The 12,571-nt window shown below is 35.1% G+C and overlaps 2 protein-coding genes across 2 annotated transcripts; both read right to left on the bottom strand.

The window, feature by feature from the left end:
- Positions 1-3,970: 3,970 nt before the first annotated feature.
- Positions 3,971-5,731, bottom strand: LOC107643787 (Eukaryotic aspartyl protease family protein). The gene has a single exon (XM_016347529.3). The coding sequence runs from the start codon at positions 5,458-5,460 to the stop codon at positions 4,096-4,098; it is 1,365 nt and encodes a 454-aa protein (XP_016203015.1). The 5' UTR covers positions 5,461-5,731; the 3' UTR covers positions 3,971-4,095.
- Positions 5,732-10,764: 5,033 nt separating this feature from the next.
- LOC148565498 (uncharacterized) lies at positions 10,765-12,340 on the bottom strand. The gene is made up of 4 exons (XM_088487173.1): positions 12,150-12,340; positions 11,828-12,006; positions 11,605-11,741; positions 10,765-11,142 (listed from the first exon to the last, which is right to left on the bottom strand). Exons 1-4 carry the CDS (start codon positions 12,338-12,340, stop codon positions 10,765-10,767), a joined length of 885 nt encoding a protein of 294 aa, XP_088343299.1.
- Between the last annotated feature and the right edge of the window lie 231 nt (positions 12,341-12,571).

Below are 12,571 nucleotides of genomic sequence, written 5' to 3'. Positions count from 1 at the left end.
ACAGCGGCGCAACAGTTCAGTCGTAACAGAGGCAGATGACCGTGACGGAACCAGCTCAGCCTCGGACCTCTCTCCCTCTTTTTTTGCGATGTATCTTCCATGTCGGCTCCTCTTCTTCGTTCTCCCTTTCCTCATATCGGCGTCGACGGCGGTGAAGGGAGCTTTGGCGGTATCGCATGTAACGACAGCAGTAGCGGCTTGAACAGCGACAGCAGCAAGCTCCACAAACAACGACGGTGCGCGAAGGTATCTCGTCAACTCGTGCTTCATTCTCACTCTGCCTCCCCCGTCGGTGACGACGACGGTGACTTGGCGGCAAGGTGGCGCGATGGCGACGCAACTCCTCCCTCTTCTCTTCTCCCTCACTCCCTCGGCACTCCCTCTCTTCTCTTTTTTTGATGTGTGTGTGCGTGTTTAGTGTGTATATGGGAAGGAGATGGTTGTGGATGAGTGGCGGTGAGGTGGTGGATAAGGTTAGGTTAGGGTGTGTGTGTGTTTAGTGTGTATATGGGAAGGGGATGGCGCTGGGTGAGTGGCGGTGAAGCGGTAGATAAGATTAGGTTAGGGTTAAGGTTTGTGGGTTTTAGTTTGGGAATTAGGGTTTGGTATTTTTAATAAAGATTAGGGAATAGAGTAGTTATTAAAAACAAAATTCTAACCCAATAAAATTACTTTAAGAATACCATTTTACGTTTTTTGGGGTGATTCCTATTCGACCGTTGCCTATTCTCAAAGGCTACGCTTTTCTACACCAAGGGCTACGCTTTTGGCGTTTGGGAATATGGTGCGCTTTTCAAGTGATGCTGTCCAGGACCAAAGGCTACGCTTTTTAGCTTCCATTTTTACCAGAATAGGCTACGCTTTTCAGCGCTACTGCATCACCTGTAAAGCGTAGCCACATTATATACTATGGCTACTGTTTATAAGTGTAGCCTTAGGTCCCACTTTTTTTTTGTATACTATAACTACTGTAATTATTTAATCAATTTGTCAATTGATTTTTCAAACAAGTATTCTAATTTAAAAGTAAAGGTAATCAAATAATTTTTCCTTTATTCATAAAATTAACCAAAACTTTTAATTATTTAATTTAAATTATATATAAAACTCTCTTTTATTTTCAATTACTAAAATTTTAAATTTTCATTAAGCAAAAATTCAAATCATTAATTTCAATTAAACAAAAATATCTAATTATAATTTAAAATTATATAAATCCAAATTAATTTAAAACTCAAAGTCTCATAACTTTGATTTATTTATTTTTCAATAAAAACAACTTTCTAAAAATTTGAGGTCTTACAAAACATATATGACACATTCAAATATTCTCAAACGGAATATATTTGGTGGTTGGCCAAAAATCAATTGTAAAGGAGAGAATTTGTGAAAATTTGTTAGCCTTAAACTAATAAGTGTTGCGGCATGTGAAAGAGCATGTCTCCAAACAGAAATTGAGAGATTCGTTCTCATAAGTAAGGGCTTAAAAATCAATTGGAAGCGTTTAATAAGTAATTTCGCTAGCTCATTTTATACATAAACATGAGCTACTGGATGTTCAACATTTATACTAGTAGCCATGCAATAAGTATCAAAGGCTTGGAAAGTAAATTCATTCAACTCTGATCTTTGCTGATAATGGCCTTATAATCAATTTTTCTTAAGAACATGCAACACAGTATAACTCAATAGATTAAAAAATCTGATGGTTCTTTAGTGAATGCCTTTATGAGTTTTCAAGGATCCTTCGCATTATTGTTATTCTAAGATGACCTAACCGGTCATACAACATTTGATTTAATTGCACTAATATGAGTATAATATATCCTAGAATTTGCATAGGCAAAATTTTTAATATAACTTTCTTATTTGAATTACAACTCATAATACAGAGAAGCTCATTGTTATCCTCATTTATGGTCTCAATATGATATCCATTCTTACGGATATCTTTAAAACTTTGAGACTTTGTACTTTGTAGATAACAAAATATTATCTATAATAAATTTTGTTCCTCTATAAAATAAAATAGCAACTCTTCTAGAACAATCAATTATTTTACTCGTACTAATTATGGTAGCAACACTTGTCTCTTCATGTAAAAGGTTGGCAAAATAAATTTTGCTTTTGAGATTAGTGTGTACTTATACTATTCGCAAGATAAATGTTCTTCTTGTACCCTTTATTTTCTTTTTCTTAAGTTTTTGTGCTAATAAGATGTTGTAAAAATATGATGAAAGTAAATAAATAAAAGTGAAAATTTATTATAAAAATATAAAAAAATTATATTTTGATGATATTCTCATAATATAATACTTCTATAATGTATGAGAATAGATTTTCTATTGCATAAAAATAATACACAAGAATTTAACATAAAAGCTATAATAATTTAAATTTGTAAAAAAAATTAATTTGTAAACTTGATGTGTCTTAAAATCTATTTATAAATAAAAAATTTAAAATAAATAATAGCAAAATATTATTTACCTAACTCACTTACTGAGCAATTTACGAAAATAAAATATTTAGCTTCTAAAATTATGAAAATACAACTTTTGCAGTTTGGATACAAAAATACAACTTTTTACAAATCTATGTAAACCGTGGAAGGGGTCCCACGGATTTGAAATACACGTAAACCGCTGAAGGGGTTCCATGGTTTACGTTGATGAAGCATTTGGGAAGAAGAAATCGTGGTAGGAGTTCCAAAGTTTCTGTAAGGATGCAAAACATACATAAAGATACAAAACATGCACCGAATTCTACTATATATACAAATCTAGAGTGTCATTTTTATTTCAATAATTTGCCTTTTTATTTGTTTTACGTTCAAAAAATTGAAAAGATTCTAAAATAATAGTCCAACATAAGGAGTACCTTTGAACTTAGTTAAAAAAAAAACTTAGTACACTAAATGGTTGATGACATGGCCAGATCTTCGAAATGCTTATCCTAGTGATGTTGTAGGCTTGCAACTTCTCTTGAGACTTATTTTTTTTTATTTTGAATTTATCCTTCTTAAGTCACAAAAAAAAATTATTAGAAAATATATGGAATTATATATCATCCAAATAATAACGTTTAAAATTTTAAAAATTTAAATTATATTTATTTAAATTTTAAATATTTCGGAGTAAAATATGTTATTATTAATAAAAATTTGAGAGTATTATTTAAATAAATATATATAGATATACGTATTAAAAATTTAAAATATTATTTGAATATATGTACTAAAAATTTGAATGAGTTACTTAAATTTTTATTAAAATTTAAATAGAATATAATTCTATTTATTTCAAATTATATTATATTAAATCAAAATAGTTTGAAAAATAAATTTAAATTAGCACTGTACAAATCAATCATTTGTATAAAATTGAATTAGATTGAAAAGTATAAATCAAATTAATATTCAAATCGTTTAAAATTATATCATTTTTACAATTTGAATAAATTTAAAATGTACTACAAAATATAGTCTTATTTTGTTGACAATAAAAATGATAGATGTAAATAGATGTAAATATATCCCACTCACTCTAAGTTGGTATATGTAGTGAAACTCGTATATAAACTGTTGGACCCTTCCACAATTTATGCATGTGTTGCATCTTCACAGAAACCATGTAACTCCTACTACGATTTCTCTCCAAATGCTTCATTAACGTAAACCATGAAACCCTCTAATGATTTATGTGTATTTCAAATTCGTGAGACCCTTTCCACGGTTTACTTAAATTTATAAAAAGTTACATTTTGGTATCCGAAATTGCAAAAGCTACATTTCCATAATTTTAAAAATCAAATATTTTATTTTCGTAAAATATTTTCACTAAGTGAGTGAAAACACATCATGAAAACTCATGCCATGATAATATTTCATATTCTATTATTATATCTTATAAAACATCTATAATTAATAATACTCCATACCCCATTATGTATGATAATACTCTATGATATGACATCAATAATAATAATTATTTTATAATATAAAAAATATTATAATAGCAATCTTAATAAAATTATATTGGATCACAATAAAATAAAAATAATAAAAAAAAGGGGGTTCGGTTTTTTCTTTTTTTTTCAGCCAAGAGTGCAACCATGACGCGTAAACCCGAGCCGCGATCTGTCCCTATCGAACTCAAACAAGTAACCTTGCTGCATCAGATTCCCAATCACTGAAAAACCTGCACCCTCTTTCACCGCTTGAATTGCCACACACTTCACTCCCTCCATAGCGTCGATGAAATAGTTTCTCGCCGGCGGCGACATTACCGATTTCCCGGAGAAAGAAAAGCTCAGCTTCGGCAGCTTCACCTTCCCTGCGCCAGTGACATTCACACACAGATCAAACCCTAGGTTCGCTCCTTCCACCGGTGGCAACCTCACGCGCCGCCGGAAGGCCGCCAGAACTTGCCGGTACGCTGGCTCCGCCAGGAACGTAAGCGTCGTGCCGGAGTCCACGACAGTGCCGCCGTTCCCATTCTCGTCAACGGTCCAAACCGAAGGGCTTATCGGTAATTTCGCCCCCTCAACAAACAAGCCCTCAACGACAATGTAGTAAAACGTGGGCGAAAGAGGGTTTTTAACTAACGGCGTATAACTGAACAGTTTCCGTGATACGGCGTCTCTTTTGGAAGCACCAATGGTTAAGAAACTCCTTGGAGGCGGGGATATGGTGTAGTCAAGAAGACAGTATGAGAATCTGTTCCCGAATGTTCTACCGAGTTGGGAGCTAAACGACATCGTTCCGCGTCCTAAACCCAGAACACCTTGGGCACCGTTGAAACTCGCGCCTGTAACGCTGGGACCAGAAACGCGAAACCCGCAACCGAAGGAGAAGTCTTTTACTTTGGTTACTCTTCCGGAGCTTGTGTTAAACGTCGTCGTTTCCTTCGAGAACAAGCCGCTTGTGGTGGAACCGTCCACGTAGGAGTAGGAGTACAGACAAGGGGAGTGGATCTTGGAGTGGTTGCAGGTTCGGGTTTGAGATTGAGTTTGGACCGGATGTGGAACGAGTCGACACGACGAGTCGTAGCAGTGGTGAGGGGCGAAGGTTCTGGAATGTCGGACCAAAAATTTGGATCCGGGTGGATGGGCGGAGCAGTTCCTGCAGGCAGAGCATTTCACCCACACTAGGTCGCTGCCGGTGTCCGCCACCAGGAGGAGGCTCTGCGGCGGTGATCCGATTCGGAGATCCACGAAGTATTGACCCGACCCGGTTGAGGCGCCGGAGACGAGTGGGGACTTCAGAGACCCGCGGCGGCCTTGGAGGGCCGCGAAGAGGGTTGAAAGGCGGTGACTGTCTGAGGAGAGAAGCTGAGCTGGCAAGGAGAGTGGATTGTTCTTTTGCACTAACGGTAACTTCAGGTATTCAATACAGTTGGTGCAAGTGATGAAACTGAATGCGAAGAAGAGAGTAAAGGAAAGATGACAAGCTGACCCCATTGTTGAAGGAGGGTGAAGAAGGAAGGAGGAAACCGTTCAAGTGGAAGAAGTGAAGTTGAATGGCTTGTTCTGTCCAAAAAAAGACACACAAGCACAGAAGATGAAAGAGGTGTTGATGTGTTATACTACCAGGCTTCTTGTTTGTTCCTTTTAATGGTAATAGATATCTATATATGTGTGTGGGTTTGTCAAGAATTTAATTTAATTTTCAAATAGGAGTAAAACTGGTGTAATGCTTTATTATTACAGTTAAATTAAAATTATTACAATAAAAACATATTAATGTAAATTGTAAACATATTGATTATTTTTATACTTGTGAATTTTATATTTATAAATACCATTTATATATTAAAATCGACCACTAAAATTATCGATTAGTATAAAATATATATTAAAATATAAAATACACATTGAAAATGAATTAAACATATATATTTATAAACAAATACGTGATAGCTTATTTTGGTACATATGTAATGTTAATTTTTCTTTTTTAGACACAATAACATTTTTTTCTTTATAAGTAATTTTATCAATATTTTAAATTTTCGTAGATAAAAATAAAATTATTTTTTAATTCTAAGACTATCTATGTTAAAAATTTTCAAAATTCTATTTTAATTGCAACACCATCCATGTTAATTATTAAAAAAAAAAATACTAGAAAGCGGAAGTGTACTTAAATTTGTGAACGTGATTGAAAGAATTTGATTATTTGATCTTTCTCAACCGAAACTTTTCTATATCCCTGATAGACTTATATCGTAACTCCTCTAATGGAAAAAGAGTTACGGAGGTGACTTTGATATGTTAGAGATCAAAACCCTAAAGTTACTATTTATATTTGAATGTGTCACCCATTAAACCTTAAATCTCAAATAAAATAGTATCTCTAGTTTTATTCTTATTTAATTCTAAATCAAAAGTAATAATAACTTATTTAATTCAACATTTATAACAATAAATGAGATCAGTATTATATAACTCATTTAATGAGAAATAGGTTAATTTGCGATTATAATTAATATATATGTATTGCCCTTAAATAGATTAAGAAATAATAATTTCCTAACAAATATCACTAAATTTAGAAGAGTTCGATCCTTAAACTTTATACATAATTACATATAACGTGGCTTACATGCATCAAGCCACTATGCGGTCCATGGTAGGGAACAAAATGAACTTTTGGTTTTATCGTCCATACTTAACTTTAAACTTTCATTCTCTCTCACGGTACATTTTAATTGTTTCGTCTTCTAGCACCACCACTAATAAGCGCTCTCTCTCTCTCTCTTTCTCACTCACTCTCTCTCGCTCTCTTACACACACATGCATACACACACACAAATCATGATGTTTTATACATATAACGTGACTTGCATGCATTATGCCATTATGCAGTCCATACTAGGGAACAAAATAAAGTTTTGAATTAAGTTTTGGTTTTATCGTTCACACTCAACTTTACCCTTTTATTTTCACTCACAACACATTTTAATTGTTTTCTCCTTGAGCGCAGAGAGAGATGTTGAACTTTTAATTTTTCACACACATACACACAAATCATGATGTTTTATACATATAACGTGGATTGCATACGTCATGCCATTGTGCGGTCTATGTTCGGGAACAAAATGAAGTTTTGAACAAAGTTTTGGTTTTATCATTCACACAACTTTATACTTTCATTCTCACTCACAACACATTGTAATTGTTTTCTCCTCTAGCGCTGCCACCAATAAGCACCCTCTCTCTCTCTCTCTCTCTCATGCACGCACACACACAGATGCTTTATTTAGAAAGATTTGCACAGATTATTATTTATTGACGATTATGATGATATCACTAAATTTAAAAAAGTTCGATCCTTAAACTTGATACATATAACGTGGCTTGCATGCATCATGCCACTGTGCGGTCCATGTTAGGGAACAAAATAAAGTTTTGGTTTTATCGTCCACACTCAACTTTACACTTTCATTCGCACTTATAGCACATTTTCGTTGTTTTCTCCTCTAGCGCTGCCACCAACAAGCACTCACTCACTCCTTCTCTCTCTCTCTCTCTCTCTCTCTCTCTCTCTCTCTCTCTCTCTCTCACTCACTAATCAGAGCAGTCCATTCCTCAGGCTTACAAAGATAAACTGTTCTGATACCATAATGTAACACCCTACCATTTATTACTTATGCTTTAGTCATAATTCAATTATGATTTGGTGCTACGACACAAGATTAAGATATAAATACATATATATCGAAAGGAATATCATACTAGAAGCCTGTGAAAAGATTTAAAACTCGAGAAAAGACAATTCGTTGATCGCTCACACTCGATAGACATAACATATCTCTCCAAAATACATCATAAGTCTCTAAAGGCAAGTCTTCAAAACAAGTGCATAATATAAGTGTTTCCAAAAGAAAGAGAAAGTCTAAGATTAAAGCAGAATAAAAGATCCTCTTCGCTGTCCTTCCAGATAAACCTCCCGCTCAATGAGAAATGTCGGGACCTACTTCTGAAGAGTAATAATTCCCGAAACGGGTGAGAACATCATCCCTTATAGGATTCTCAGCAGGGCAATAATTCCAAATAGAGACTATATAAAACCACATGAACTCAGTAGGCAATCCTAATCTCCAATCACACAAAGTTAAAGCCTAGGGTTCTTACTAATCTGATCAAGGTAGATAAACTGAATCTCAACTATATTAGTGATCTTTAAATCTCAATCTTCCCTTATACAAATCATCATCTCTCTTAATATCATAGATTCCCAACTCTTTTAATAATTCAATATTAAAATTTAGTTTCAATATTATCAATTCATCCTCAGTTTCTTCCACAAACCTCAGTCACCACCTCCCATCAACCCTTAGCGTCACCACGGTCAGCATAAGGGATATCTCAGTTGTACAAACATATACAAGACAATACAAAGAACACACAAATAGAGAGAACAGATAAAACAACTAGTTCAATTAGCATATAGATACAATTATTCAAATAGGCAAGCCAGATACAAGATGCATACCCAAACAATACACACAAATGCAAATGATGAATGCATGTCCTATGGCCAATGAGCTCATCTGTCGGTTATATAGCCAAACCCGATATGTCTGGTAATTAACCCTGAACATTCCCTCGGTGCGCACATCCCCAAGCTCAAACTCATATTCATTGATCAATGTCCCTGGGGGAACATCTGGGAAGGTATAAGTGTCTGGCCACATCTTGCGACGAAAGGTCAACAGAGTTTCAATTCTGACCAGGAGCAAGTGGGACAAAACCACCATCCTTGCATATTACCCCAGAAGCTCAAATACCGACTGGGAGCAAGCGGGACTAAACCACAATCTTTGTATCTATCCCAGAAGCTCAAATATCGACTGGGAGCAAGAGAGACAAAACTACAATCATTGCATCTACCTCATAAGCTCAATTATTAATCAAACCATTTCTCATTATCCTCTCAAATCAACTTAATCTCATTAGTTTTGTTTTAATTAAGTTTGTATTTAATGCTTAGATTTTGTTTTAGGTTTTGGTATATAAGGAGTTTGAAAAACGTTCTTTTGAACCTAGAGACCTTTTTCCATTTCATACCTCTGTTTTTATTTGAATTTTAGCATGAGTCACTAATCTCCTCGGTTAAAGTTAGGAGCTCTGTTGATTCTAATGGACTAATGTTATAGCTTTCTACCTTTGATTAATGCATTGATGTTTTTTTAAGAAAGATTTTTTGTTCTTCATCTAAAGAATTTGAATGTGTTGGAAAATAATTCTCTTCTGACTTGAATTCTCTTAATATGTTAGAAAATTTAATTAATTAAATTAAGCTTGAAAACTCATTCTCATGATTCTTAGGTTTTAAACTTGGATTTGATAGGTGACATCGAATTAACCAAGTTTGGTTCTTGAGAATTGTGTGGTTTTTAAATCAGTGAACATTCTTAACCTCTTGTCACAATTGATTAATCAAGGAATTGAAAATTGATTAGGATTAGAGAAATTGAATTACTAAGGAATTGGAGTTTGATTATTTATTATGTGCCATAGATACATCATTGCATAATCAAGGTGGAGAGTGAAAAGCATTTTTCTAGAAGTCTCAGCATCTCTAAAACCTTAACTCTTGTGAATCATATTCCTTTATGAATTACTTACGATTTGCTTTTATTCAATTCACTATTTTTATGCAATTGCTCTTGAAACCCTTGATTTTGATTGTCTAACTAAAATAATCAATTGACTATTGCTTGTTTAGTCTGTTAATCCATACGAGAATGATAACACACTCCCGTGGTATTACCTGAGACAATTCAGTGCACTTGTCGATTGTTTATGGTTTTTTTTAAATCCCCATCAACCCCATCATGTTCACTAAAGGTACATGGAATGTCAATTCATCTCATAACTGTATGGTTTTGGGTTTTATGACATGACTTTCATCGGGATTGTATTTCTTAAGTTAGGAAACATGGAACACATTATGAAGATTTGACAGATGTGGAGGTAAGGCTACTTGATATGCTACTGGGCTGACTCGACTATGGATTTGGAAAGGTTGTATATATCTAGGGCTTAACTTTTTGCCTTTGGGACTACGACCTATACCAGTTGTAGGGGTAGCTTTTAGAAAAACATGGTCGTCTTCTGCGAATTCTAAGAGCTTTTGTCTTATATCAGCGTAACTCTTCTATCGACTTTGTGCAGTTAAGATCCTATTGTGAATTTTTCTGATCTGCTCAGTAGTTTCCAGAACCAACTTTGGTCCTAAGGCACTGGATTCTCCTCCTCCGTACCAACATAGTGGTGACTGGCATTTGTGGCCATACAGTGCTTTATAAGATGCCATCCCGATGCTTACTTGGTAACTATTGTTGTAGGCAAATTCTATTAGAGGCAAATATTTATCCCTGTTTCCTCATTGATCCAAAGCACAAGCTCTCAATATATCTTCCAATGTCTGAATCGTATTCTCAGACTGACCGTCTATCTAAGGGTGATGCGTAGTTCTCATGTGTAAACTAGTTCCAAACGCCTTTTGAAATGCAATCCAAAATCTTAAGGTGAATCTCGAATCTCTATCAGACACGATATTAGGGGTATACCGTGTAATCGTACGATCTCTCGGATATACAACTGGGCAAGCTTCTTGAGTGTATAATCAATCTTGATGGGTAGAAAATGAGCAGAATTGGTCAGCCTATCCACTATCACCCATACTGCATCATATCCAATCGTGGTTCTTGGCAGTCTAGAGACAAAGTCCATTATAATCGTCTCCCATTTCCATTACGGTATCTCCAAAGGTTGAAGAGTTCCAGAAGGCTTCTGATGTTCAATCTTCACTTTTTGGCCGGTAAGGCATTTTGAAACGAACGCCGCTATATCTTTCTTCATTCTCAACCACCAGAACATCTGTTTCAAATCTTGGTACATCTTGGTTACTCCTGGGTGTAGTGAGAATCCCCCTTGATGAGCTTCTGTCAAAATTTTTTGGTGTAGCCCTTCATCGTTTGCCACACAGATTCTTCCTTTGTATCTCCATATTCCTTCATTTTCTTGTTTAAGTTCTCCTTGTATTTCCTTACCAACATTCATTAGAAGTTGTGTCATTTTAGTTTCCTTTTTCTGAGCTTGCTGAATAGCAGTCTTAAAATCAGGCGTTATCTGCATTTGTGCCAAGCAAACTCATTGGGGTGCGTCCCTTAAGTCTAGTTTGAGTTGCTCAATTTCTATTACAAGTTCTTTTTCTTTGATCATCATCCATGCCACACTTGTATTTTTCCAGCTTAGTGCATTGGCCACCATATTTGCTTTTTCGGGATGATAACATAGCTTGAAGTCGTAATCAATGAGAAATTTTATACACCTTCATTGTCGCATGTTGAGTTTCTTCTGATCAAAGATGTACTTCAGGCTCTTATGATCCGAAAAGACTTCAAATCGTACTCTGTACAAGTGATATCTCTAGATTTTGAGAGCTAAAACCACTGCTGCTAATTCCAAATTGTGTGTTGGAAGTTTTGTTCGTGAGGTCTCAGCTGTCTTGAAGCATATGCGACAACCTTCCGGTTTTGCATCAATACACAACCTAATCCTTTGTGTGAAGTGTTACAGTATACTACATACGGTCCTAGCAGGTTTGGCAATACAAGAACTGGTGTGTTCGTTAACCTTTCTTTCAGTGTTTCGAAACTTTCCTCGCACTCCTTCATCCAAATAAACGACACTTTTTTCCTTGTAAGCTTTGTCAATAGCAATGCTATCTGAGATAATCTTTCAATAAATCGTCTGTAGTACCCAGCTAATCCCAAAAAACTTTGAATCTCTATGACCGTAGTTAATTGCTTACAGTTTAATATTGTTTCAATCTTTGACGGATCCATATTGATGCCTCCTTGGGATACCACGTGCCCCATAAATTCCACTTCTTGTGCCCAAAATTCACACTTAAATAACTTCGTGTACAGCTTCCACTCCTTCAGGATTTGCAATACAGTTCTTAGATGTTCTTCATGTTCTTTCTCAATCCTTAAATTAATAAAAATATCATCGATGAAAACAATATGAACTTATCTAAGTAAGGATGAAAAATTTGATTCATATAATCCATGAAGATGGTTGGAGCATTGGTTAGTCCAAACGACATAACCATATACTCAAAATGATTGTACCGAGTACGAAATGCAGTCTTAGGTATGTCTGACTTTCTGCCTCGAATCTGGTGAAACCCGGACCTTAGGTCTATCTTTGAAAAAATAGTTGTGCCTCTCAATTGATCCATTAAGTCATCAATCCTTGGTAGTGGGTACTTGTTCTTGATTATAATCTTGTTCAGCTGTCGATAATCTACACACAATCGCATCCCTCTGTCTTTCTTCTTGACTAATGAAATTGGCGCTCCCCATGGCGATGCACTTGGGTGAATGAAAAGACTTCAGAAAAGACTTCAAGAAACTCTTTTGCTATTGGAATTCGCACTAGGTCTAGTTCAGCTTCAATCTAAGAAAACATGATAAGTAGATAACCAATATATTCCGAAGTTAATATCTATACCACACAAAAGTAAACAAATCAGATTATGCACAAAGGATCT

This window comes from Arachis ipaensis, chromosome B5 (genome assembly GCF_059453495.1).
Source record: "Arachis ipaensis isolate K30076 ecotype BB chromosome B5, ASM5945349v1, whole genome shotgun sequence".
NCBI lineage: Eukaryota > Viridiplantae > Streptophyta > Magnoliopsida > Fabales > Fabaceae > Arachis > Arachis ipaensis.
The sequence above is the reverse complement of the archived record's forward strand: the minus strand, read 5'-3'. Positions and strand labels throughout refer to the sequence as shown.

What these genes read in the sequence shown, in the direction of transcription:
- LOC107643787 (XM_016347529.3), bottom strand. Translation starts at nt 5,460, where the DNA reads ATGGGGTCAGCTTGTCATCTTTCCTTTACTCTCTTCTTCGCATTCAGT.
- LOC148565498 (XM_088487173.1), bottom strand. Translation starts at nt 12,340, where the DNA reads ATGCGATTGTGTGTAGATTATCGACAGCTGAACAAGATTATAATCAAG. An exon ending in AAGACTGCATTTCGTACTCG is followed by an intron (nt 12,007 to 12,149) that starts GTACAATCATTT and finishes TATTAATTTAAG; the next exon opens with GATTGAGAAAGAACATGAAG. An exon ending in TTGCCAAACCTGCTAGGACC is followed by an intron (nt 11,143 to 11,604) that starts GTATGTAGTATA and finishes GCACAAATGCAG; the next exon opens with ATAACGCCTGATTTTAAGAC.